Here is a 26,153-nt window from a genome sequence, read left to right on the forward strand (position 1 = left end):
GGCCTCGGACTCACAAACTGCAAGATGATGGCCTGAGCCGAAATCAAGAGTAGGATTTACAATCAATGAAACACTAGGGACACCTGGGTGACTCAGTCAGTGAAGCATCCAACTCCGGCTTAGGTTATGATCTCACAGGCTTGTGAGTTCAAGCCCCACAGTGGGCTGTGCTGACAGCACAGAGCCTAAAGCCTGCTTTAGATTCTGTGTCCCTCTCTCTCTCTGCCCCTCCTCCCCTTCTTATGCTCTGTCACTTTCAAAAATAAACATTTAAAAATTTTATATTTAAAATCAATAATATACTGGGGTGCCTGAGCAGCACAGTCAGTTAAGCCTTGGACTCTAGATTTCGGCTCAGGTCACGATCTTAGGGTTCATGAGTTTGAGCCCTGCATGGGCCTCTGTTCTGACAGTGTGGAGCCTGATTGGGATTCTCTCTCTCTCCCTCTCTCACTGGTCCTTCCCGGCTTGTGCCCTCTCTCTCTCAAAATAAATAAATATAAAAGAATTTTTTTAAATTAAAATAAATCAGTGACATACTTTTTTAAAGTTTATTTATTTACTGAATATTAATTTATTTAAGTAATCTCTATACCCAATGTGGGACTTGAATGCATGACACCAAGATCAAGAGTTGCAAGTTCTTCCAACAAAACCAGTCATGTGCCCCAATGATATACTTCTTAATTACCCTTTTAACTATACAAAATTTTACTGAAAGAATATTATTTCACATTTTCCTGGATTTTTTTAAGGCAATTTGGGACAATTAAAAATTAACAAAAGTTGAGCTGGAAAGAGCAACCAAATATCTAGAAATTTTGAAGTCATTAAGGAAAACAAACACTGTATGTGAAGAAAGAAAAATTATAAAAATGATGATGAAATCATTCACATTATAGTGAAATTAATTTATTATAATTATATGCTTTCTGGATAAAGTGATTCAAAGCCCACTAATTTTCTGAAAAGGAACTAAGAAAAATAAATGAACCACAAATGTATTTATTACTTTTTGTTTTTATTATCTAGAGTTCTGCTAAGTACAGGTGATCCTTAAACCATGTGGGTTTAAGCTGCATGGGTCCCTATATATGACTTTTATTCAATAAATACTCAAGTACTGTAAATATATTTTTTCCTCCTTATGATTTTCTTAACATTTTCTCTTCCCTAGCTTACTTTATTGTAAAAATACAGTATATAATACATATATAAAATACGTGTTAATTGACTCATCATTAAGGCTTTCTGTCAACAGTAGGCTGTTACTAAAGTCTGGGGAAAATCAAAAGTTATGGATTTTTGGAGTACCTGACTGGAGTGCCTCAGCCAAAAGAGTATGCAAATCTTGATCTTGGGGTCATGAGTTCAAGCCCTACATTGGGTATAGAGCTTACATAATCAATAAATTATACAAGGATTTTTAACTGTGGGGAAGGGGAGAAGGTCCAGCGTCCCTAACCCCCACATTGTTGAAGGGTCAAATGTATTCTATTTTTCTGAGATGATACCAAGAACAGGTTCTACTTTTCACATAAACTATGCGAGTCAAGATAATTTCTCAACATAATAAATGTAATTTAGGGCAGGGGTATTTAGATTTTTAGAAGTTTATTAGTACTTTCCACAGTGTATAATAGCAAACAAAGAAATCTAAGGCAGTAGATGGCTGTGCTGTGTGAAAAAGTTTCAGACAGTAGTCCTAGGCAGAATTTAAATTCAACACTTGAAAGAACCTTGCTAAGGGCTACGGATTCTGCTGGTTTTGTAATCCAGGCAAATATAATCATTAGAAAACATATGTACATGAACCGCGTGAATTGACTCACTACATTTTATTTTCAAAGAACCAAGAGCAAGCAAAAAAACCAAAGTTTTCATTGTATCTCTTCCTGTACTTACACACAAGAATACACTAAACTATTTGATAAGATACTTCTAAAAATGATTTCTCATTTTAAGTTAGGGACTGTTAAGAAAATTAGTTAGGACCTCCTAGTTAAGTTCTACTACAGTTGAAACTAAAATACTCTCAATCCTTAAGATCCCACCAGAAAGTCAGGAACATAGCAACTAACTCCTAAATTAAAATTTTTTAAAAAGATTTAGCTTAAGCACACCCAGGTGGTTCAGTCAACTGAACATCTGACTCTTGATTTCGGCTCTGGTTAAGCTCGGTGTCAGCTCTGCATCCATAGCACAGAGACTGTTTGGGATTCTCTCTCTCAGCCTCTCATCCACTCACTTTCTCTTTCTCAAAAATAAATAAACTTTAAAAAACAGATTAAAAATTTTTTTTTAAATTTAAAAAACATTTAGGGGCCCCTGGGTGGCACAGTTGGTTAAGCATCCGACTCTTTTTGGTTTCAGCTCAGGTCATGATCTCACTGTTGGGGAGTTTGAACCCCATGTGGGGCTCTGCACTGACAGCACGGGCGGGGCCTGCTTGGGATTCTCTCTCCCTTGCTCTCTGTCCCTTCCCCGCGTGTATGCACACTCTCTCTCTCAAAAATAAATAAACATTAACAAAAAGATTTAGCTTATAAACAATTCTGCTTGTTAAAGAAACAGTGCCCTCTGTAGGCAGAAGTCCAGCACAGTTTGAGAACTATTTTTCATTTCAATATATAAGAATTAAATGATATCATATTATCAGTGGTTCTCAACCACAGGTGTGCAACAGAATTACCTGAGGAACTTTTTAAAATCTATACATGCACAAAGTCTAGCCTATACTCCTGGGAGGTGAGCATGTGTGTTTTACATAAAAATTAAGTAGTAATGGCTAAACATTTTAGGAAACATCTATGATTTACTATCATCCACTCCCCCTTCTTAGAACAATCCTCAAATATATTTTGGAAAATCCCTCGGCCCCCATTCACAGTTCTACCTGGTCTAGATCGAACTGAACCCACAATTAGCTCCAAGAATGAATTCTGATGAATTTAGGTAAATTAACAATTATCACCCTCTTACCCACAGAGTGTTCCAAAGCACCTATAGAGGGCGCCACTCACTCTTCCTTTAGGTGACAGAGCATAAGGATATAAGGACTGGACCCGTGACTGCGCAGCCATTTTGTTACTAGAAGGAGAGCCCACAGCTGCTGGGCACCACACGTAGTTGGACGATGAGGCCAAAACTGCATAAAGCAGAGCAAGAAGGACAAACTGGGTTCTTGGTGACATCTACTGAGCAGCGGGCTTCAGCTTCACATGAAACCTTCCCTCTTCTTGGATTTCCAGTCACATTTAGTTAATAATTTCTCTATTTAGGCAGTTTGAGTTGGTTTTTCTGGCAGTTCTTGTCAGTATTCTGTTAATAGCCTGATTAATCCAAGTATCTTATTTATATCATTTTATTCAACATTCTAAAAAAGGTTACATTTAATATTACTCATTTGGACGAAGGGAAACATTACTTGACACTTTTCTGAGCCTTAAAAATTTAAGCCAGAGAAAAGTAGAACTGTCAAAAGAAGGAGCTATACTCCCTGGCTAACTTCTTCCTGCTCTAGTTCAAAATGATGACGCTCCAATAATCTACGATCTTGATCTAGAAATATTAGTAGCATACACTGTCTAACTCATTAGCCACTTTCACTACTGCCACTGTAGACAGAGGGGGAAAAAGATACAACTAAACACAGAATCCTATTAGTTAGTTATGATGGGGAAGGGGTGTGATTGGGGTAGTGAAAAAGAAATACATGTAAGATAACTACAGACTTTCCAGGAAAGGAGGCAAGAAAAATGGTGCTACCACTGTAAAAAATTAGGCAGAAAGAAAAGCCGATTAAAGAAATTATGATTTTTTTATTTTTAAATTTTTAAAAATGTTTTTTATTTTTGAGAGACAAGACAGAACATGAGCAGGGGAGGCACAGGGAGAGCAGGAGACACAGAATCTGAAGCAGGCTCCAGGCTCTGAGCTGTCAGCATGGAACCTGCTCGAACCCAGAATCCGTGAGATCATTACCAGAGCCAAAGTCACATGCTTAAATGACTGAGCCACCCAGGTGCCACTATTTAGATATTTTAGATGTCAGTGTGATAATCAGGGGAAATTGTTTTATTTACATATTTGGTACCTAAAATCAACTGAAAAACAAAAAATTATTTGCTTGCTTATGCCTCAAATTAATTTAGTGAAACAGCAACTCTTCACCAGATTTTTTTTTCATTATACTATATTACTAAATTAAAAAACAAAAGTTGTTGGTTTTAGGATATGTGTTGTATCTTATACTCACACAAATCATATACTACCACCTGGTAAATAACACCCTAAGTTAAACAAAGCTGTAGATCTGCTCCATAATTGGCTAAGAAGTCAAATATAAAAAGCCAAGGAAAACTTACATTAATTAGAAGACCTGAAGTCTTAATAACTAGAACTTTCTAAAAATTTTTCTTCATAAAAGAACACAGTCAACATAAAGAATAAACCAAGGGGGGCGCCTCGGTGGCTTAGTCGGTTAAGCGTCCGACTTTCGCTTAGGTCATAATCTCGCGGTTTGGGGGTTCGAGTCCCGCGTCGGGCTCTGTGCTGACTGCCAGCTCAGAGCCTGGAGCCTATTTCAGAATCTGTGTCTCCCTCTATCTCTGGCCCTCCCCTGCTCATGCTGTCTCTCTCTCTCTCCTAGAAATAAATAAAAATATTAAAAAAAAAAACAAGAATAAACCAAAGATTCATAATTTCATCGTTCTAAAGTCAGCAAGTCACAAATAGTATACTATATATTCCCTTAGAAATACAGGTTACTGGAGGAGTTATAGTTAATTATACCAAAACAACTTCCATGGAGCAAATCCAAAAATTTCTTAGAGTAACTAGAGTTAGATGTGTAAGCTGAAGCTTACATTAGCTTTCACACACAAAGCTATGGCCCAGATGAGGGATAAAGTAGCTGAAAACAGAAATTTAAGCAAACTGATCCTGACTGCTTCTAGAATAAATTTTATTTTCTCCAAGAATAAATATTCAAAACATAATGAAGCCAAAACTGACTTTTAAATAAACTATGCATGCTTATTAACATAAAATGAGTAAATATGATTTTATATTCCTTCTTCTGGGTCACTGTATTTTAAATTCAGTATCTCTGAACTTTCTGATCTTGAGCTTTCTAGCTTCTGTAAATGATTTTTCTTAAGTTTATTTACTTATTTTGAGAAAGAGAGAGAGAGAAAGCATGAAGAGGGGAGGGGCAGAGAGAGAGGAGAGAGACAGAATCCCAAGCAGGCTCCACAAGGCCCGTGCAGAGCCCGATGTGGGGCTGGATCCCATGAACTGCAAGATCATGACCTGTGTCGAAGTCAGACACTTAACCAACTGAGCCACCCAGGTTTGGGTGAATGGTTTATGTCAGTTCCTCCCTTCCCTCATCTCTCCTGATTGCAAATGTCTTCCAGATCCAGGCAGGTAACATGAATGAATATGTCAGACAAGATGACTGTGGCAGGCAGGATGATTATAAAGCATGAATCTCATCTAACGGTATTCAATTCACAACTCTACAAAACCAAATTAAATATGTCTACAGAACCAAATTTATCTATTTTATATACACTAATTATTTTTGTAGTTATTTACCCTTTTCAATTGAAAAATTCTAGTGATTAAGAACTATCCCAATTCAGCAGCTAGCACAGTACAACAGAAATGTTTTTGTTCAGTAAACATCATTTAATATTTTCTGCCAGGCCAAAACTATGTATAAGTTTAGAAAAAACTTCCAAGCAATTATCACTTTTTCCTAAGAATGTGTTTTGGGACACAATCAACGCCTTACTACCTAAAGTCTTAACTTTAGATAGGACAAAATTCTTTTATTACTTATTCCTTATCAAAGTAGTTTGTCCCAGAAAAACCTAATTCCTTATACGGCCATTTCGCTTCCAGCGATATGAAGGAAAGGATGATATATGCATAGTTCATTTTATTGCACTTTGCAGATACTGCAATTTTTACAAATTGAAGGTTTGTGGTTACCCTGCATCAAGCTAAGTCTAACCACACCATTTTTCCAACAGCATTTGCTCATTTTGTCTGTCACATGATGATAATTCTCCCAACATTTCAAACTTTTTCATTATTATTCTAGTTATGTGATCTTTGATATTACTATGTTATGCGATCTTTGAAGTTACTACTGTAATTGCTGCAGGGTACCAAAAATGGCCCACATATAAGTCAGCAATCTTTTTTATTTTTATTTTTTTTTGAGAGAGAGAGAGCATGTACTAGTGGGGAAGGGGCAGAGTGGGAGGACAGAAGCTCCAAAGTGGGCTCTGTGCTGAAAGCATGAGCGGTCAACCATGAGATCATGACCTGAGCCAGTCGGACGCTTAACTGACTAAGCCACCCAGGTGCTCCAGAAAAACATGTGATTTCCTTTTCTTGTCTTACTCAACTAAGTAGACTTCCATATGATGTTGAAAAGGAATGGTGAGAGGGAACATTCTTGCCTTGCTCCTTAGTGGGAAAGCTTCAAATTTCTCACCATTAAATATGTTAGCTATAGGATTTTGTATTCTTTATCAAGTTAAGAGAAGTGTCTCTCTATTCCTAGTTTACTGAGAGTTTTTCTTATGAATGGGTGTTAAATTTTGTCAAATACTTTTTCTGTATCTATTGATATGATCCTTTTATTCTTCTTTAGCTTGCTGATGTGATGGATTATATTAACTGGTGATGTGATAGATTAAACAACTTTTTATTGTAGTTGACACACAATGTTACATTAATATCAGGGGTATAACAGTGATTTGACAAGTTTATACATTATGCTATGTTCACCACAGTATGGCTACCATCTGTCACCATACAATGCTATTACAATACCATTGCTATATTCCCTATGCTGTACTTTTACCCCTGTGATTTATTCATGCATTAACTGGTTTTTAAATGCTGAGCTAGCCTTGTACACATGGGATAAATTCCACATGGTCATGATGTAGAATTCCTTTTGTAAACTGTTGGATTCAATGTGATAATACTGTGTTGAAGACTTTCACACCTATGTTCATGAGGGATAGTGGCCTGCAGTTTCATTTTCTTGTAATGTCTTTGTCTGGTTTTGGTATTAGAGTAATGCTGACCTCAGAACGAATTTGGTAGTATTCCCTCTGCTCCTATGTGAAAGAGACTGGTGTAATTTTTTCCTTAAATGTTTGATAGAATTCATCAGTAAACCCATCTGGGCCTGGTGCTCTTCCTGTTTGGAAAGCTATTAGTCATTGATTCAATTTCTTTCATAAACATAGACCTATTCAGATGTTCTATTTCTTCTTGTGTGAGTTTTAGCAGACTGTGTCTTTCAAGAAATTGGTTATCAAAGCTGTAGGCACAGAGTTGTTAATAATCCTTTACTCTCCCTTTCTTCCTTGACTCACGTGTTATTTAGAAATGTGTTGTTTAATCTCCAAATATTTGGGGATTTCCCAGCTTAGCTTTCTGTTATTGATTTCTTATTTAATTCCACTGTGGTCTGAGAGCAGCCACTGTATGATTTATTTTATTTTTTTAAACGATTATTTATTTTTGGGAGAGAGAGACAGAGCGCAAGCAGGGAAGGGACAGAGACAGAGGGAGGCAAAATCCGAAGCAGCTCCTGGCTCTGAGGTGTCAGCATAGAGCCCGACGCAGGGCTAGAACCCACGAACCATGAGATCATAACCTGAGCTGAAGTCAGACGCTCAAGTGACTGAGACACCCAGGCGCCCCAGATTTCTATTCTTTTAATTTTGCTAAGGTGTGTTTTATGGCCTAGAATATGGTTGTCTGGGTGAATGTCCCACATGAGCTTGAGAAGAGTGTATATTCTGCTGCTGTTCAATGAAGTAGTCTATAGATGTTGATTATATCCATGTTTCTGACGGTGTTATGGGGTACGACTATGTCCTTACTGATTTTGTTTGCTGGATCTGTCCATTTTTTTTTTTTTTTTTTTAAATTTGCCATCTAAACCATTTTTTTAATGTTTTATTTATTTCTAGGAGAGAGAGAGAGAGACAGTGCGAGCAGGGGAGGGTCAGAGAGAGGGAGTCACAGACTCTGAAACAGGCTCCAGGCTCTGAGCTGGAAGTCAGCACAGAGCCCGACGCGGGGCTCGAACCCACGAACTGAGAGATCATGACCCAAGCGAAAGTCGGACGCCTAACCGACTAAGCCACCCAGGCACCCCTGGATCTGTCCATTTCTGATGGAGGGATGTTGAAGTCACCAACTATAACAGTGGACTCATTCATTTCTCCTTGATATTCTTTCAGTTTTTGCTTGACATATTTTGACCCTCTGTTCTGAGGCATATGTACACTATGGATTCTTATGTCTTCTTGGAAAACTGACCCCTTTTATTATTATGTAATGCCTTTCTTTATCCCTGATAACTTTCCTTGCTCTGAAGTCTGTTCTGTATTAATATGACCCACTTTTTTTGATTAGTGTTAACATGGCCTTTCTCCATCCATTAAATCTATTATGTATCTTTATATTTAAAATAGGTTTTGTAAATAACATATAGTTAGGTCTTGTTTTATTGATCCATTCTGATGATGTCTTTCAATTAGTATTTTTAGGCTATTGATGTTTAAAGTGATTACTGATACAGCTAGATTAGTATTTGCCATATTTGTTACTGTTTTCTATTTGTTGCACTTGTTCTTTGTTCCTACTTCTATGTTCCACTCTTTTTCTGCCTTTTGTGATATTGAATATATGTACAATTCCATTTTCTTTCCTTTTTTAAAATATCAGTTATGCTTTAACTTTTTAGTAGTTGCCCTACAGTTTCCAATATACATTTATAATAATGCCAAGTCCACTTTCAAATAACACTATTCTTCCTCTTGTGCCATTACTGACATTCATTTCTCTTATATATAAACATATATAAGCATACACATACATACACACAAAGTATACATAACTGAATACACTGTTATCATTCTGAACAAACTCTTATCTATGAGATTAAGAATAAGAAAAATAAAAGTTTTTATTTTATTTTCATTTACACTTTCTCTGATGCTTTTCCTATCTTTATGTAGGTCTGAGTTTCCGTCCTAGATCATTTTTTATCTCCAAAGAAGTTATTTTAACCTTTCTTGCAAGGCAAGTCTACTGGCAACAAATGTCTTCAATTTTTGTTTGTCTGAGAAAGACTTTCTCCTTCACTTTTGAAGGATAACTTCACAGGATATAAAATACTAGATTAGTGGGTGTTTCTCTCTCAATACTTTAAATATTTCACTCCATTCTCTTCTTGTTTGCATGATTTACAAAGAGAAGTCAGATGTAATTTTTTTTTTGTTAACTCTAGGTAAGGGGTTTTTCCCTCTAGCTTCTTTGAAGATTCTTCATCTTTAATTTTGTGCAGTTTGAATATGATATGCCTATGTGTAATATTGGTATTTATTCTGCTTGATGTTCTTAAGTGTTCTGGATCCATGGTTTAATGTTTGACATTAATTTGGGGAAATCCACAGGCAATACTGCATGAAGTATTGCTTCTGTCCCTTTCTCTTTGTTCTTTTAATATTGTGTCCCACTGTGTCTATGTTAGGCCTTTTGTAGTCATCCCACAATTCTTGAATATTCTGTTTAATTTTTTTCAGTATTTTTCTCTCTTTGCCTTTCTGTTTTGGAAGTTTCTTGTGACATATACTCAAGCTCAGAGATTCTTTCCTCAGCTGTGTCTACTAATGAGTACATGAAAGGCATTCTTCATTTCTGTTGTATTGCTTTCGATCTCTAAATATTTCTGATTGTTTCTTAGATTTTCCAGCTCTCTGCTTACATTATCTATCTGTTCTTTTATGTTGTCTACGTTATCCAATAAAGTCCTTAGCATATTAATCATAGTTTTAAAATAGATTCTTCATCTGATAATTCCAATATCGCTGATATATCTGAAACTGCTTCCAATACTTACTCCAGCTCTTCAAATTGTACTTTTTGCTTTTTAGTCTTCCATGTAACTTTTTCTTGATAGCTGGACATGATGTACTAGGTGAAAGGAACTGCAATAAATAGTACTTTAGTAATGTGGTGGTAAGGTGTGAGGGGAGAGGAAGTGTTCTATAATCATGATTAAGTGACAGGTTTTTAAAAACAATTTTTATTATTTAGGTATAGTTGACGAGGTCACAGTCTTTAAAGGTAAGCTTTGCCCCTTAGCTGTAAACTTTGCAAGTGCTTCTCACTTCTACCCCTTAGACGGAACAGGATGGCTAGAGCAGGCTAGAGTTGTGTGTTTCCCTTCCCCAATATGGTAAGGCTCTGAAAAAAACCTCAATAGTTCAGGCACTGGTACACAGTTTCTTCTGAGGCTAGGTCTTAAGAAGAAAAGAATACTTAAAGAACAGAATGCTCTGGTATATTTCAAAATGGCTCCTTTTTCTTCCCCCCTGCTGGAAGCACAAGACCATTATTCTTCAGTCCTCAGTGGGAGAACTTGGTAGAGCCCCAGGAGGTACAACTCACAAAAGTGTGAGCCCCACTATGATGGGGTCCCCCTGGAGTTTCAACTCCGTGACTTGTCCACAATGAACCTCCAGCTATTTATCAATTACAGTTCAGGTTTTCCCAACCCAATACTGATTCCTAGGGAAGCTTCTGCTCTGTTAAGTTGTGGTTCTCTGTATTTTCTTATCTGTCTCTCTCCAATTTGGGGGCCAGCAATTAGCCCTATGATCTCACTTCTCTGATAGATCAAAGTTTTCTCAGTTTCTTACTTGTCGGGACAAAGTGATGATTTCCAAGCTCTTTACATGCCAGACTGGAAACTACAAGACTATGTTTACCTCTTAATAATTAATTGAGCTATATATAAATTTTGCATTTATAAGTTGTGCATATTTACATGTAAGTTACACTGAAATTAAAAAGAGTTTTTAAAAGTCCACGTACTGTGCCCTTGCTCCATAGGAAGAAAAATTTCAAACTCTTAATCAAAAACAATTTACCACTGTCACTTTAACCATAATTCTAAAAATACTTTGCTACACAGTCATCAACAGATTTTAAAAAGGCAAATTAGAAAAAGAATGAGAAGCATATTCCTTCCAGGCATTTACAGTTGAAATCACTGCCAGGCCTCTTTACATTGGCAGGTTGGAAAAACTCCCTGGAGCAAAAGTTAAAGAGCTCTGACGCCAGAGAAAAAGAACTAGGCCATTTCTCTACTATACAGATTAAAAAAGTAATGTATTCCCATTTCCCCCCTCCATTCTGATGCAAATCTTTTTAGTCAGAAGTCTTAAAGTAGCTCTCAGTGTGGGTCCAGGTTAATTTCAAACAGCTGAGGTACTGCTTGAGGGCAGGAACTACTTATTTAAACTCTTTTGTATCACTCACAGATTTAGCAAAATGAAAGGCATGCTAACAAGAAAGTTTATGTAATATTTCATAAAGTAAGCAAATATGGTAAAAATCAAACACTTTGTGAATCTGTGCTTTTTGCAGGGAACACATGGGGATGTGGGTAAAAGAACTTTATATGCTTATTTCCATAATCATTAGGCAACTAAATAGGAATATGTTTGCTAGGTCACTGGACTGAAAAGAATTAGGCTAAAAGGTTAATAACTAAGCAATCCAAGCTAATGTCTGTAATCAAGACTGTACTTTAATCAGCTCTGTGAAAGAGGCAACAGGCTGACTATTCCCTAGGAATGGAAATTCCCCCTATGTCATTCAATAATTCACTTTAATTTTGACTTAATAATTCTCACTATTGAATTGCTTCCTCATATCAGAGTTCAAGACGGAGTCCTCTTGAAACAGACAAAAATGACAACATCTCTTATCCTCATTTCATAAAATAGAAAGGGCTGGGGCGCCTGGGTGGCTTAGTCGGTTAAGCGTCCGACTCTCGCTTAGGCCATGATCTCGCGGTTCGTGGGTTCGGGCCCCGCGTCGGGCTCTGTGCTGACAGCCAGCTCAGAGCCTGGAGCCTGTTTCAGTCTGTGACTCCCTCTCTCTCTGACCCTCCCCTGCTCACGCTGTCTCTCTCTCTCTCCTAGAGGAAAAAAAAAAAAAAAAAACATTTAAAAAATAAAATAGGGTTTCCTGAATTATGTGTGGAAATAAAGCAAAAAACAAACAACAACAAAAAAGGGTGCTCTACTAGAGCTACACTTGACTTCCTGATTTCCAAGTAAATCCAAGGAGTATTCTATAGCAGTTGTAGTTTCAACTAAATATCAATAACTTAAGAGGACCACTGAAATGATGAACCAGAGCTAACATTTCTAAGCACTCCCTTCCAAAAGGTAGATTTAGAAAATACAGTTCCAAGATCCCTTAATCCAAAAGCATCACGTTCCAGTATCTTTGGTTATCTGACTTACAACTGAAAAGAAAATTTTCTTGAAGATCCCTAGTTATGCCAGATGTCAAGGCAGTTCATGTTTTAATGAAAGTACAGAGTCAGCTTGTTAAATTTAATGTTAACAGTTAAATATGCTTACAACTCCAGTCCTTAGTAAATCTCTTCTTAACAGCATATGAGTAACAACACATGGACATAAGGATAGAGAGCAAAAATGAAAAAGAAGAAAGACTGTGTAAAATCTAATATAAAAGAAAAGAATTTGTCCTTGGATTACAAAAATGCACAAAAACTTATGGACTTTCCTCCCATACTATGGTACTTATCACACCGTACTGTCAAGTGTCTTTTTATAGTTTTTTCTCTTATGAGCTTCTCAAGGTCAGGGATACATTTTTATATTCTCAGCACCTAATAGAGTGCTCAGAGCACAGATGATGTACAACAAATGGCACTGTGCTAATTATCTCCTTTAAACTTCTTAATAATTGTATGAGGTAGGTAACACATTACTACTCAAATTTTATAGAAAAAAACCCAGGAAATATTAGAATTAAAGAATATGCCCAAAGTCACATAACAGTCTAACTCCAGAATATATGCCCTTAATTACTGTACTATACTATCTGGACAAATAAATGCCTGTTTTGTCCAGTTTCTGTCTGTTTTAATAACTAATTTTATCTACTCACTCACTCAGACATCATCTGCATTTGTGCCTTATGCATCAGGATGACTATATGAGCTCAAAAATCACCAGAAAAACATAAGATTTGGGGACTAACCAGGTAATTTTAGAAGCCAAGAGTCATTTCTAAACTTCACATTTTAAAAGTGTTGTTACAGTTAACATTAAATTAGTTATTTCTGAATACAAGTGTACTGAATTTCTTAAATGTAAATGACTATACTATAATTTTAGGAGACAAGCTGGGTAATTTATAATATAGCAAGAGTAGAAACATAAGAACTCTTGGGGGTGCCTGGGTGACTCAGTTGGTTAAGTGTCCATCTTCAGCTCAGGTCATGATCTCGTGGTTTGTGGGTTTGAGCCCCGTGTCAGGCTCTGTGCTGATAACTAGCTCAGAGCCTGGAGCCTGTCTTCGGATTCTGTGTCTCACTCTCTTTCTGTCCCTCTCCTGCTCACACTGTCTCTCTCTCTCTCAAGAATAAATAAAACATTAAAAAAATAAAAAATAAATAAAAAAAGAAAGAAACATAAGAACTCTTTAATAAGAAACTTGGGGGGTGCCTGGGTGGCTCAGTCGGTTAAGCATCTGACTTCAGCTCAGGTCGTGATCTCACGATTCGTAAGTTCGAGCCCTGCGTCGGGCTCTGTGCTGACAGCTAGCTCAGAGCCTGGAGCCTGTTTCAGATTCTGTATCTCTCTCTCTCTGACCCTCCCCTCCTCACACTGTCTCTCTCTCTTTCTCTCTCTCTCAGAAATAAATAAAAAAACATTNTCCTGCTCACACTCTGTCTCTCTCTCCCAAAAATATGTAAATATTTTTTTTAAATAATAATAAATAAATAAAGATAGATCAGGGGCACCTGGATGGTCAGTGGGTTAAGTGTCTGACTTCCGCTCAGGTCACTATCTCACAGTTCAAGAGTTCAACCCTGTGTCAGGGTGTCTGTGCTGACAGTTCAGAGCCTAAAGCCTGCTTCGGATTCTGTTGTGTGTGTGTGTCTCTCTCTCTGCCCCTCCCCTGTTCACATGCTGTCTCACTCTCAAAAAATATATAAACATACAAAATTAAAGTAATAAATAAATAAGAGATCAGGAAATGGTTTGCATTAGTTTAATAAACTATTCAATGAAAAAGGGTTTATATTACTAGACTAAATCAGTGTCTCATGTATATGACCCCCAATCAATAAAATTATAAAATTAATGAAATTATTTACTCTTCTATTCTGCTTAAAACAACCATTAATTAATCTTTTGGGATGTCCTACAGTATTGTACAAACAGAAATCTTTCCATTCAGAAAAATGTAGGAATTCAGTAACATGTAACAAGGTAATACTCATTTTTCTTCATATCAGAGCCAATAAAGAATGTAAAGCCAATTTTACACTTATCTACCTCACATTTTTAATTTCCAAACACACACGTATACACATTACATATAAAATGAATTATGGAATTGTGAGATGTTAATGGGAATTCAGTTAGTATTGATTCAGCAATACTGAAAGTCTTCAAAACATGAACAAAATGTAATATACCTTTAGAAAATCAATATATTTTTCTCCATTTTAGTAAAGATATTTAAAATGCCAAAAGGGAACTGACATTTATTTGCTTTTTGTTGGGAGTGATTATCTCTAATTTTCAATTGTTTGGAATATAATGGAATCAAGTATATAATAAAAATTGTCTTTGATTTTTTTTTTTAAATGTTTATTTATTTTTGAGAGAGAGGGAGAGAGACAGAGTACGAACAGGAAAGGGAGACACAGAATCCAAGGCAACCTCCAGGCTCTGAGCTGTCAGTACTCACAGACTGTGAGATCATGACCTGAGCCGAAGTTGGATGCCCAACCAACTAAGCCACCCATGTGCCCCTGTCTTTGATTTTTAAAAGTTTGCTTATAGTGATGGAAATAAAAACTTTTTGGTCAGATTTTTACATACCTTAAAAGTAGAAAGCCCATAAAGTCTTGTGGTATGAACAGTCTCTTGAGAAATGTTGGTGATGTTAGTTATAAAGTCCTCCAGGTACCTGCAAGCTTGTTCCAGGTGTGCTGTGTTGATTATGATCTGCACCAGCTAGAAAATACAAAGTATGTCTGATGAGATGCAGGTTACATGTACACAAAACCATTTGGTTTTTTAACATGGATTATTACTTCTAGCAATCGTGCCATTTTTGTACAATTATAGCTTTATACGATACAAGGGATTATCTGATTTTAAAAGCCTGCTGCAAATACTATAAACGCTATCACTTAAAAAAAAAACAAAAAACAAAAAACCAAGAGTCTAACTGCCAGTTGATTTAAAATAACACTTAAAAGTATTTTTCCAAATTTTATATATTTACCAAGTAAAAAAGTGAGTATTTTCACTTTTCATGTAAAGTCTGGCAATCATAAATCTACGTTCTAACATCATGAACTGTCTACCATATTCTCCATGTAAATATTTTCCCCTCACATGGTTTGAATTTACACCGACAAAACAAATCTACTCCTACTAATAAATTTAAAATAGAAAGCCAGTTTTACAGGATGATGTTTGGCAATACTTCATAAAAAAATTGTTCATATAATGAAACATTTAGCTATTATTATTTTTTTTAAACTTACCTCTGTCAAACCTATATGAGGTTTTCTAATAAGGTTCAGTAAACAGCTACTCAGAGTTCTGGTCAGCAGGAGATTTGTAGATTTTCTAAGCATATCATCTATTTCTGTTGAGCTAAAGATAAAGACTGATTATGACTTAGCTTTCCACAAAGGTATGGTTAGCTTCCTAAATAATTTAACACAGTTTACTAAAATAATTTCCTCTACCTCATTCTTTTAGATCTTTAAATAAGTTACCCATATTTATTAAATTCCAAAACTCAATTCTGTCACAAAAGGGACATTTTCAATAAAGTTGAATGTTCATTTATGGCATAATTTAAGTGTATTCAGTTAACCACTAGAGTAAAACCATGGGGTACTTAGTCTAAGGAAATAAAATTATTCTTAAATCATGACTCCACTATGGGACACTTTCAAAAGCACTTCAAATACAACCACAGCTAAAATTATTATTTTTTAATGTTTTATTAATTTTTGAGAAAGACAGCATGAGTTGGGGAGGGCGGAATGGAGGGGGATAGCGGATCCAAAGTGAAGCAGGCCCTGTGTTGAGAGCAATGAGCCAGATGTGGGGCTGGAACTCACAAATTCTAAGATCATGACCTGAGCTGATGGACCTACAGCTAAAATTATTTTTAAAATGCAAATTGACATGAGCTCTTTCTAGACAGAATTAATTACTAGATTTAACTTTAATATAATTAAGCTATCCATTTCCATAGAGATTTTTTAAAAAGATTCAGAGAAATAAATGTAATTACATATGCTAGTTTTAATTTGGTGTAAAGAAAAAAACCCTCTACAATATTTCTTAACATCCTAAAGATTCCTACACTAGCACTAACAAGACTTTTACTTTCTAGGCCTTTAATTTAAGTAAATAATGACTTTTTCATATATATATGGATATATATAGCTTTGTTATCAAAACAGATAAGCTGTCTTCAGGCCAAGTTTTCTCAGTCTCAGCATCATGAACACTTTAGGCAAGATAATTCTTTGTTGTGGGGCTGTCCTGTGCTTTGAAGCAGCATCCCTGGCCCCTACCCACTAGATGCAAGTAGCACCCTTTCCTATAGTCGTGACAGCCCAAAATGTCTCTAGACGTTGCCAAATGTACCCAGGGGAGGGTAAAATTACTCCAGCTGAGAACCACTGCCTGAAACACAGACTAAAATTTTAGCTAAAACATTTTACCTAAATGTTATTTTACTAAAACATTACCCCTGAAGCAGAAATATTTACTAGTTTATTTATTTATTTGTTTGTTTGTTTTATTTATTTCTAGGAGAGAGAGAGAGACAGTGTGAGCAGGGGAGGGTCAGAAAGAGAGGGAGTCACAGACTCTGAAACAGGCTCCAGGCTCTGAGCTGGCAGTCAGCACAGAGCCCGATGCGGGGCTCGAACCCACGAACCGCGAGATCATGACCTAAGCGAAAGTCAGACGCTTAACCGACTAAGCCACCCAGGCGCCCCACTAGTTTATTTTTTTAACTGCAAATAGAGCAAAATTGGACAAAACACAGGTGCTTCTCACTATTACTCCAATGTTTTTAATGCAGTCACTCTTTTCAATACCTGCTAACCCTAATTCTGGCAGACTTAAAAAGAGTCTTTCTCCGATTTTTTACAACTAAAATCAAGACTTCCCAGACATGCTACCAGGGCTTTAGGGTTTCTTACCATAAAACTCTCAAGCAGAAAACACTTTCTAATCTACCAACAGTGTCCTAGAATAATCAATGGACTCACCCTAATAAAAAAGAGGTGGTTGCTTACTCCTCTGGTTTCTTTTCTAACACACTCAAATTATGCTTAAACACATTTTCAATAGCATACTTCTCAGATGAAGTATAAAATATCCTGAAATACTTAGGATAGATAATTTCCCTGAACTCCCTTGAATGTTGAGTCAATGCATACTTTTTTTTTTGAGTAAAAGTAAAGAAAACCTATCAGCACCTATGTCCTATTTGTGCCAACAAGATTTACCTGACAATGACCAGTACTGCCCTTATTACATTTTTATCCCATTTGAGCATTTTTTTCCCTTAACTCTTTGTCCTTTGAGCCTATAACCTGTACTCTTTTGTACTACCTTTTTAAAAAACATTTCATGGTAATTAAATCTGAATTATAATAAACCTCCTAAAATATTTTACAGCTTAACCTCTTATGCAAACTGAAAATTTCTTAAAGATCATATTAGGTCCAGATGTTTCCTCTGTGATCAAATAGTTGAGACTTTGAAGTCTCTTCATGAAGTCATTTCATTCTCCAGTCCTACTTTTATTCAGATATAAAAAGAAACCCAAACATTTGTACTACAAAGTTCTAAAGAATCTTCTGGTTCTAAAAATCTAACTCCAAAATATGTTTAAACATAACAAAAGAGCTTTAAATCCAGAAAGTGATTTTCCCTGTAACTTTTTAATGACAAATAAAAAAAACAAAGGAACTCTAATAGCTCAGTTTCAGGTCACAGATGCAAATTTTTAAAATAAAAATATGTCAGAAAGCTGATAATCTAGAATAAATTTAGATTTACACATTTTTAAAGTAACTCTGTTGCATCTGTCTCTGTAGTCTGAACTGTTGATTCACTAACAAAATGAAAATACCAATGTATTTAGCAAAGCATAATTTTTAAAAATGTAAACATAACTCTTGTTGAATGAAGAACTTATTGTCATAGTTCATTAGAATGACTAGTTACTGAACTTACAAAAATAACAAATATTTGTATCAGAGATAGAGGGAAAAAATTGACAACCTTTTCTGCTGTAGCATTAGTCCACAACATTGACCTCCTAGAAGGCTAGGAGTTCACATACGAAACAGTAAGAACTGAGGTAACAATTCTAGTTCTAGTCCACCAGCTGGGAGGCTTTAGGGAAAATTATACATAATATTACAACTAATGACTTTTATCTTTGGTGTTCTAAATGCAATAAAGAATCATATAACAATTAGACAGCCAATGTGTCTTCTCTATAAATAAAACAGAAGTTAATTCCAAACTGCTAAATTTCTGTATTTTCTACAGTTTAACAATATCTTAATTAGATATCAGTCCTATTTTTCAATAACCAACATTTAGATTAGATAATAAAAGCTATGTGTTAGGACCATGCAAATTGTATATACTACCAATTAAACAATGTTAAAGTACTCTACATTTAAAGTAAAAGATAAAGGGAACCAGTATTACAGATTCAAGATTGCAGCTTCAAGAATAATTCTCAAATATAACATTTGAGCCAGGTTGTAGGATGACTTTTAAAGAGATACTTCTTGTTTCTCCCTTTCACTTGCATGTTTACCTCCAAAGAACAGATGAATGCATGCATCATTGTTTCCAAAGATGACTATCGCCAGAAAATGTTTGAGAGCTTCACCTAAAGGTGGTCAAACTGTTAAATTCCCTCAACTTCTTCATCTATTTATTCACAAGCATGGGTAATATCAGACTCTTTGTTTATGTTCCTCCCTCTTCATCACCACTGATCCTGTTTCAGTCTTTCTTCACCTCTCTTCTTGAACCACTGCCTTCACCAGTTCAGCACGACTATTTTTTTATCCCCCTCTAACCTATCGTCTACATAAGGTCAGAGTAAACTTTCTAGAATATCACTTTAGTAATAACATTCCTTCCTTAAAAATTCTTCAACAATCCCCTGATGCTTACAAAATAAAATATTAACACTCCAAGCTCCAGTCTCACATCTAATATTATAGTATCCCATCCTCTCTGAAATAACTATGTGCCTATCATACGCCAGGCACTATACCGAGTGCTTTATACACCTGCATTACCTCATTTAATTCTTGCAGCCACCCTATGAATTATTTCACTCATTTTACAGATGAGGAAACCTGCCCAAAGTCTTACTACAACTAGTGAGTGTCACCATCAAGATTCAAACTAAGGTCTAAGTTTGAAGCTTATATTCTTAACCACTGCATCATACTGCCTCTGTCCAAATCAGAAAGTTAAAGTATTAAATAAAAAACAAGATAGGTATAAATTACTGGTGGCTTTCAGACCATTTGAGCTCTGCTACTGAAAACTACCATCATAATCATTTGTTATTTATCCTCAGTTAATACTCCTATATATCCATCAGTTTACAAATGACAGACTATATGGTGTGTACTGTGTTGTGCAGTACAGAGAACACAGTATCTTTAGTGAGTTTTATGACTGAGGTTAAAAGCTAATGTCTTTAAAATATACCTTTAGAGACTCTGGTATAAGAGATGGTAGAGTATTATGAAGTTTAAAGCATGGTTCTTAAAGTTTAGAATGCATCAGAATTACCCAGAGAACTTGGTAAAACCCAGGGCCCCACCCTCAGCAGGTCTAAGGTAGCATTTCTAACAATTTCCCATGTGATGCTAATGCTGCTGGTCTGGGGACTACACTTTGAGAATCAGTGGCTTGTGAAAAACAAACAGTACAACAGATGCCACGGATTAGGTATTTGTCTTCCTTTCTTTTCTTTTCCTCTCAAACTCATATGTTATTCAGGAACAAAAATTAAGAAATCTTTTAAACCATCTCTATTCACAAGGAAGAAGCAGTAGAAGACCCAAGGTCAGATACTTTTTTACCTTGGCAGAGCACACATTTCTTCGTCCATTTATTTATATGCTCTTTTAATCTCAAATCATGTAGCTTACAATAAAAGACACATACAATAAAAGCAGCTGTCATTGTTCTGTTTCAGCTTGAAAAACAAATGTTATACCTGAACTGTCTTCATGCCTTTCTTATAACTTAAAATTCAGAAGAGTCTCGCTCTGAAGGATATTTCCTGCTATTCAATATAGAAATTAAGAATGGAATTCAGAGAGGGAGACTATAAAGCCAGCATCACCCCTCTCTCCAGAGTGTATTTACAAATAGAAATATGTGACTATAATGCATGGTCCATCTAGGTAGCTGGAACAAGGTGTGGCATAAAGATTAATGTTCTTCTAATATTAACTGATTATTCCTTCTATGCCAGACACTTTCCTGATATGGGAGTCTTAAGACCTATTCCTTCATCCCAACTCTCATACTAACGAGCTGGGTCATTCTAGGTAATGGAGCCTCCTTGAGCCTCAGTTTCCTTATCAGCAAACCAGGGATAATATCACATTTCCCAACCTCATAAATGTAGGGTATTGCTTTCATCACACCAGATAAATGGCATCCTCTAGTCTAAAGTCAAGTTGGCCACAGCTACCGGCAGTTGCTGTGGTGCTCTTCATTACTATACCAAATTGCTACAACATTCTTTACATCTACTGATTTTGTTTGAATCCTCATTTTAAACTTAATTAAGGAAAAACAAAATTGAGAATATCAGTTTTTTGACAAGTAAATAACATAAAGGAGGGATACTGTTTAGCTACTGCTAACCAAACAACAGAAAAACTAAAATACGTAAGATCTAAACAACTAAAGAAAAAGAAAAAAGAGAAGAAATATTGATAAACAAATTTAACAACAAATCCAAGGTATGAACCTTATTTGGACCCTGATTCAAACATACCAGCTGTAACAGCCCAAGTGTCCATTGATAAGATGGATGAATGAGTACAGAAGATGTGGTGTATATATATAAAATAGAATATTATTCAGCCATAAAAAAGAAATGAAATCGTGACATTTGTCATAGCATGGATGGAGCTAATAAGTAGAATGCTAAGTGAAATAAGTCAGAGAGAGACAAATACGATATGATTTCATTCATGGGTGGAATTTAAGAAAAAAACAAGTGAGCAAAGGAAAAAAAAAAAAGAGAGAGAGAGAACAAACTGATAGTTACCAAAGGCGAAATGAGTGGGGGGATGGGTGAAATAGGTGAAGGGGATTAAGACTATACTTAGCATGATGAGCACTAGGTAATGTGTAGTTGCTGAATCACTGTACTGTACACCTGGAACTAATATAACACTATGTATTAACTATACTGGAATTAAAATTTAAAAACTTAATAAAAATTTTTTTAAGGAAAACAGTAGCAAATTGTTATTAGCAAACAAACATACCAATAATAAAAAGACATCTTGAGGACAATCAAGAAAACAGTGATATAGACTAGGGAATGGATATTACGGAATAGTGTTAATTTTCTTAAGTGTAAAAGTTGAATAATGAAATGCCTTTATTTTTTTTAGAAATACAAAGTGCTAGGGGTAAAATGTCATTATTTCTGGAATTTGCTTTAAAATGCTTTGGCAAAAAAACTTAGAAAATATGGCAAAATGTTTATCATTTGTTATGGATGATGAGAACACAGGAGTTTCATATCCTATTATCTCTATTTTTATGTAAGTTTGAAGATCTACATGTTAAAAAATATAACATCAAATTTATAGCAGTTTAATCCCATTGTCACTAAAACATGTAAGCTTTTCCAGTGAGATAATAATCCATTAAAGAATCTAGGCCTGCAAATCAAGTGTTAACGTTTCACAAAAATGGCTATGATGAAGATACATTTATTAGTAAACTTACCTCCGGTGTAGTGACTCTGAAAATTTAAGGCTAGCATAAATAAATTCCTTGACTTGAATGTAAATATGAGGCACTGACTGAGACATAGGAAATTTCTTTGGGAAAGGCTGCTGTAGAAAGAAAAACAAAGTTGATATTGTTTTTGAAATTTTAGAAAAAGATATTCTAATCACCTAAAAATGTAAAATTGCTTTTACACCTGAATAGGAAGTAACTGCATCTCCAAGTCTACTGTTACATTTCTACATTATGTTTGAGATTTTAAACAAAACCAAAATATTTCTGAAGAAAATAAAGTGACAATTTACCTGTTTCTTAAATCCTATTATCAGATTTCTAAGAAGCAGAGAAAGTATATACCAATACCACTGTATGTTCTGATGAGAAGTATCCTGCAGAAGACATCTAGCTGTCTGTTGCTTTGCATTCATAATACAAGAGTCAGGCTGGCCATGAAAGTTATGGGCCATTTTCCTGGCTCAGTATCATCAATTAATTCTAAGAGTTCCCTCACTCACCTTCAATGAAGGCTTGACACCAACAAGGTATCCATTTCATTCAGTAATTCCTATAATACCTTACAGCAGCACAGCCAGTGGTTTACAGGGTGCCTTTTGGCTAAAGTGCTTTACCAGCCAAAATCTACTAGCAAACTCTCAGTTTCCAAAAGATAAATTCTCTCCAAGATTTCTACCAAAAGCTCCTATTTATACTTAATCAATTCTAATTTATACTTCCATCTTCAGATTTGCCGCAACCTAGTTAACCAGTGAAAGTATCTTCACCAAGGTGACTAATGACCTCATAGACGTTCAATCCAACGGACTGTGCCAGCTCTGATGTTGCCTGATTTATCTGAAATATCTGACACAGTTAGTTCCCTCCTGCTTCTGAGAGAGAGAGAGAGAGACAGCATGAGCAGAGGAGGGTCATAGAGTGAGGGAGACACAGAATCTGAAACAGGCTCCAGGCTCTGAGCTAGCTGTCTGCACAGAGCCCAACACGGGGCTGGAATCCACAAACTGTGAGATCAAGACCTGAGCAGAAGCTGGACGCTCAATCGACTGAGCCACCCAGGTGCCCCAGTTTCCTCCTGCTTCTTAAATGATCTTTCCTTCCGTGGCATCCATGCCTCAAAGATTTTCCTCTTATTTGTCTACCTTCTCTGTAGCTCTCCCTAGTCGTCTACTCATCTCTTAATTGTTATGCCTTAGGGTTCTAGCCCACATCTTGGTTTTTTTTTTTTGTTTGTTTGTTTGTTTTGAGAGAGAGAGAAGAGAGAGAGAGAGCGCGCGCACACAGGGAGAGAATCTCAAGCAGGCTCCACACTGTCAGCAAAGAGCCCAATGTGGGGCTCAAACTCAAGACCTGTGAGATCATGACCTAAGCCGAAATCAACACTTGGACACTTAACCAACTGAGCCACCCAGTTTCCCCACCCCTCATGTCTTCTTACCACACATAATGCCCTTGGATGATCTTGTCTAACCTTATGACTTTAATCACCATGCAAGTACCAGTATCTCCCAAATCTATAACTCCAGACTAAGTCTCCTGAAGTCCACATTCATATATCTAACTGCCACTTGAACACTTACATTAGGCTGGGACATTTGGGACATAATCAGTAGATCCAATCAATTACCATCCTTTCCTTCTAAATCTGTTCCTCCAGTGTTCCCTATCTTAGTGAATGCTACTACCCTTTAAGGCAGAAACTTGGCTATTATACTTGATCCCTCTATCTTCATCATCCCTCATATGCAAATAATCACCAACTCCTACTGTTCTCCACATCTAAACATCTCTTATATCAAATTACACGGCCATGACTCCCACTCAGGTCACCAATCTCTCTTACCAAGATAACAGCAACAATTCCAATTCCTTAGCTGGTCTCCTAGCCACTAGTCTTACTCTTATTCAGTCCGTTCACCACACATTAGCCAAAGAGATCTTTGCACAAATCAGATTATGTTTTTAGTGTTTAAAACCCTGTTGTGACTTCTCAATAGCCCTCAAGATAAAGGCTGAACTCTCTAACATTGTTTATAAGGGCTATGATAGTCTGGTCCTTTCTACTTCTTCATTTTCATTTCTTGATCTTCATCTCTTGGACTTTATCAACTTTGCATTTTATATTACAGAATTAGAGCCTTTCTGCATGCTGCTTCCTTTATCTTAAAGAGTGCCAAATTCTGTGAATTGTAATTTCATGTTTACCCCTCTCTTGACTATATGCTGCTTGAAAGCAGAGACTGAAAAACTACCAAATAGCACAATACCTAGTAGATGAATGATAAATATCTGAATGAACAAAGGTATTCTTAAGTGCCTCCAGCAGAAGGAAACGTACAAGTGACTGCTGATGACACAGTCATACACAGTACTGTCTCTTCAAAGCTGGTAGTTTCAACCTTTCCAAATTTAGAGACTCAATCAGGAGTATTACAAAACCAACCAAACAGTTGGCATTCTTTAAAATCACCTGATGATAATGTAAGTGCTAACTCACTTCCAAATTATGCTTCACAGAATAATGAACTCAATACTATTTAAAAGGCATTTCAGCTTTAAGAACTATTTTAATGACATTAAAGACAGAATATAAAAAAGTTCTGGTTTTAGCCAGAGTTCTAATCAAATTAGCGTAGTTATCTGTGAAAAGACAGATCTTTGCATATACATTCAGTCTTGCTTCCTGCTCACCTATACTATACACTGAAAATACAATTCAAGCTATTTCAGAAACAGTTTTACATCTTTTCTAATGGTTTTAAATAAAAATTATACTCAAATTAGGAAAAAACTGAATATATAAACACACAACTAAAAGAATGTTACTACATAATTTTGAGATTTCTTTTTCAGTTTGCACATGTAAATTTTCCAAGTGGCTTTTATTTTAACATTAGTTCTTCTTTTTAAGAAGTAATATATGAACCAATGAATACAACTCCTAATGAGCTTAATCCCAAGAGATACTGCATATATTGGAAATACCCTACAAGCAAAGTCAAACTTCCTTTTAACTATAAACCTGCTTAGAATGATTTAGTATAATGAGAAAGGACATTAGAGATTATTTAGTTCGACATTCTCATTTGACGGATGTGGCACAAATGCCTAAATAGGGTAAGTCATCTGCCCACAAGCCATAGGCAGAGCTGGCATGTGAACCTGGACCAAATCCAATGCTCTTTATATAGACGCTATAGCCTGAACAAACTTATTACCAGTAACTCAAACAAAATAAAACCAAGCCACAACATGTAGAATATTCTGGTCTTTTGTGTGCTTTAGAATACAACTATTATGTATATGCAATGGCAGTCTTAGCTATAATCTAAAAGCTATGCATTTAATTACTTGGTCCTATATTTAGTGACTATTATACATAATATGCCTAGTTTATATATATAAAAAAACAAAAATTTAGTCACAGTTCACACAATTCACTGAGAATTCACTCTTGTTCATTGTGAAGAAATGAAAACAGAAAAGGGACTAAATTATAAGGAGTTAGACAATAATAAAAAAGTGTAAAGAGGAAAAAAAACAAGAATAAAAGTGACAGTGAAAGGAAATATGATACCATTTTCTGAGGAGATTTGATCCTACTCAGAGATACTAGTAGGTCTGAGTGTATGCTGATGTGCAGGGATGAGCACACATATGCAATCATGTGTGTTCCCACAATATGCTACATCCTGGTCTATTTTCTTTCTCTGTCCTGTCTTTTGTTAACACATCTTGACTCCAAAAATATATATTCCTATTTCAGGTGAAAAAATCTACAGGTGGCAATTGCCTTCAAAAACCCCTATTTAACTAAGATAAACTTTTTGCAGAAGGGTATTTCTAGAAAAGAAAACACAAAATAAGATCTTCCACAGTGATGAACATCTCAGATAAATTCTCCTCTCTTTCCTGGAATATTCTTATTCCTATAATGTATTTAACATTTATTTTATCTAA

General features: G+C 35.8%; 1 protein-coding gene across 3 annotated transcripts in view; it reads right to left on the reverse strand.

Moving 5' to 3' along the window:
• EXOC6 (exocyst complex component 6) overlaps positions 1 to 26,153 on the reverse strand; it is a 221,582-nt gene that overhangs the window by 83,947 nt on the left and 111,482 nt on the right. For 2 of the 3 annotated variants that reach the window (XM_077779797.1, XM_077779805.1), the window contains exons 15-17: positions 22,176 to 22,285; positions 15,662 to 15,773; positions 14,988 to 15,122 (exon numbers count right to left, since the gene is read on the reverse strand). In XM_077779797.1, coding sequence (XP_077635923.1) covers positions 14,988 to 15,122; positions 15,662 to 15,773; positions 22,176 to 22,285 — 357 coding nt within the window. The remainder of the gene's footprint in view (positions 1 to 14,987; positions 15,123 to 15,661; positions 15,774 to 22,175; positions 22,286 to 26,153) is intronic. The other variant, XM_077779789.1, reaches the window with a different exon arrangement.

This window comes from Crocuta crocuta, unplaced genomic scaffold, assembly GCF_008692635.1.
Source record: "Crocuta crocuta isolate KB4526 unplaced genomic scaffold, BGI_CrCroc_1.0 scaffold170, whole genome shotgun sequence".
NCBI classification, from domain to species: Eukaryota; Metazoa; Chordata; class Mammalia; order Carnivora; family Hyaenidae; genus Crocuta; species Crocuta crocuta.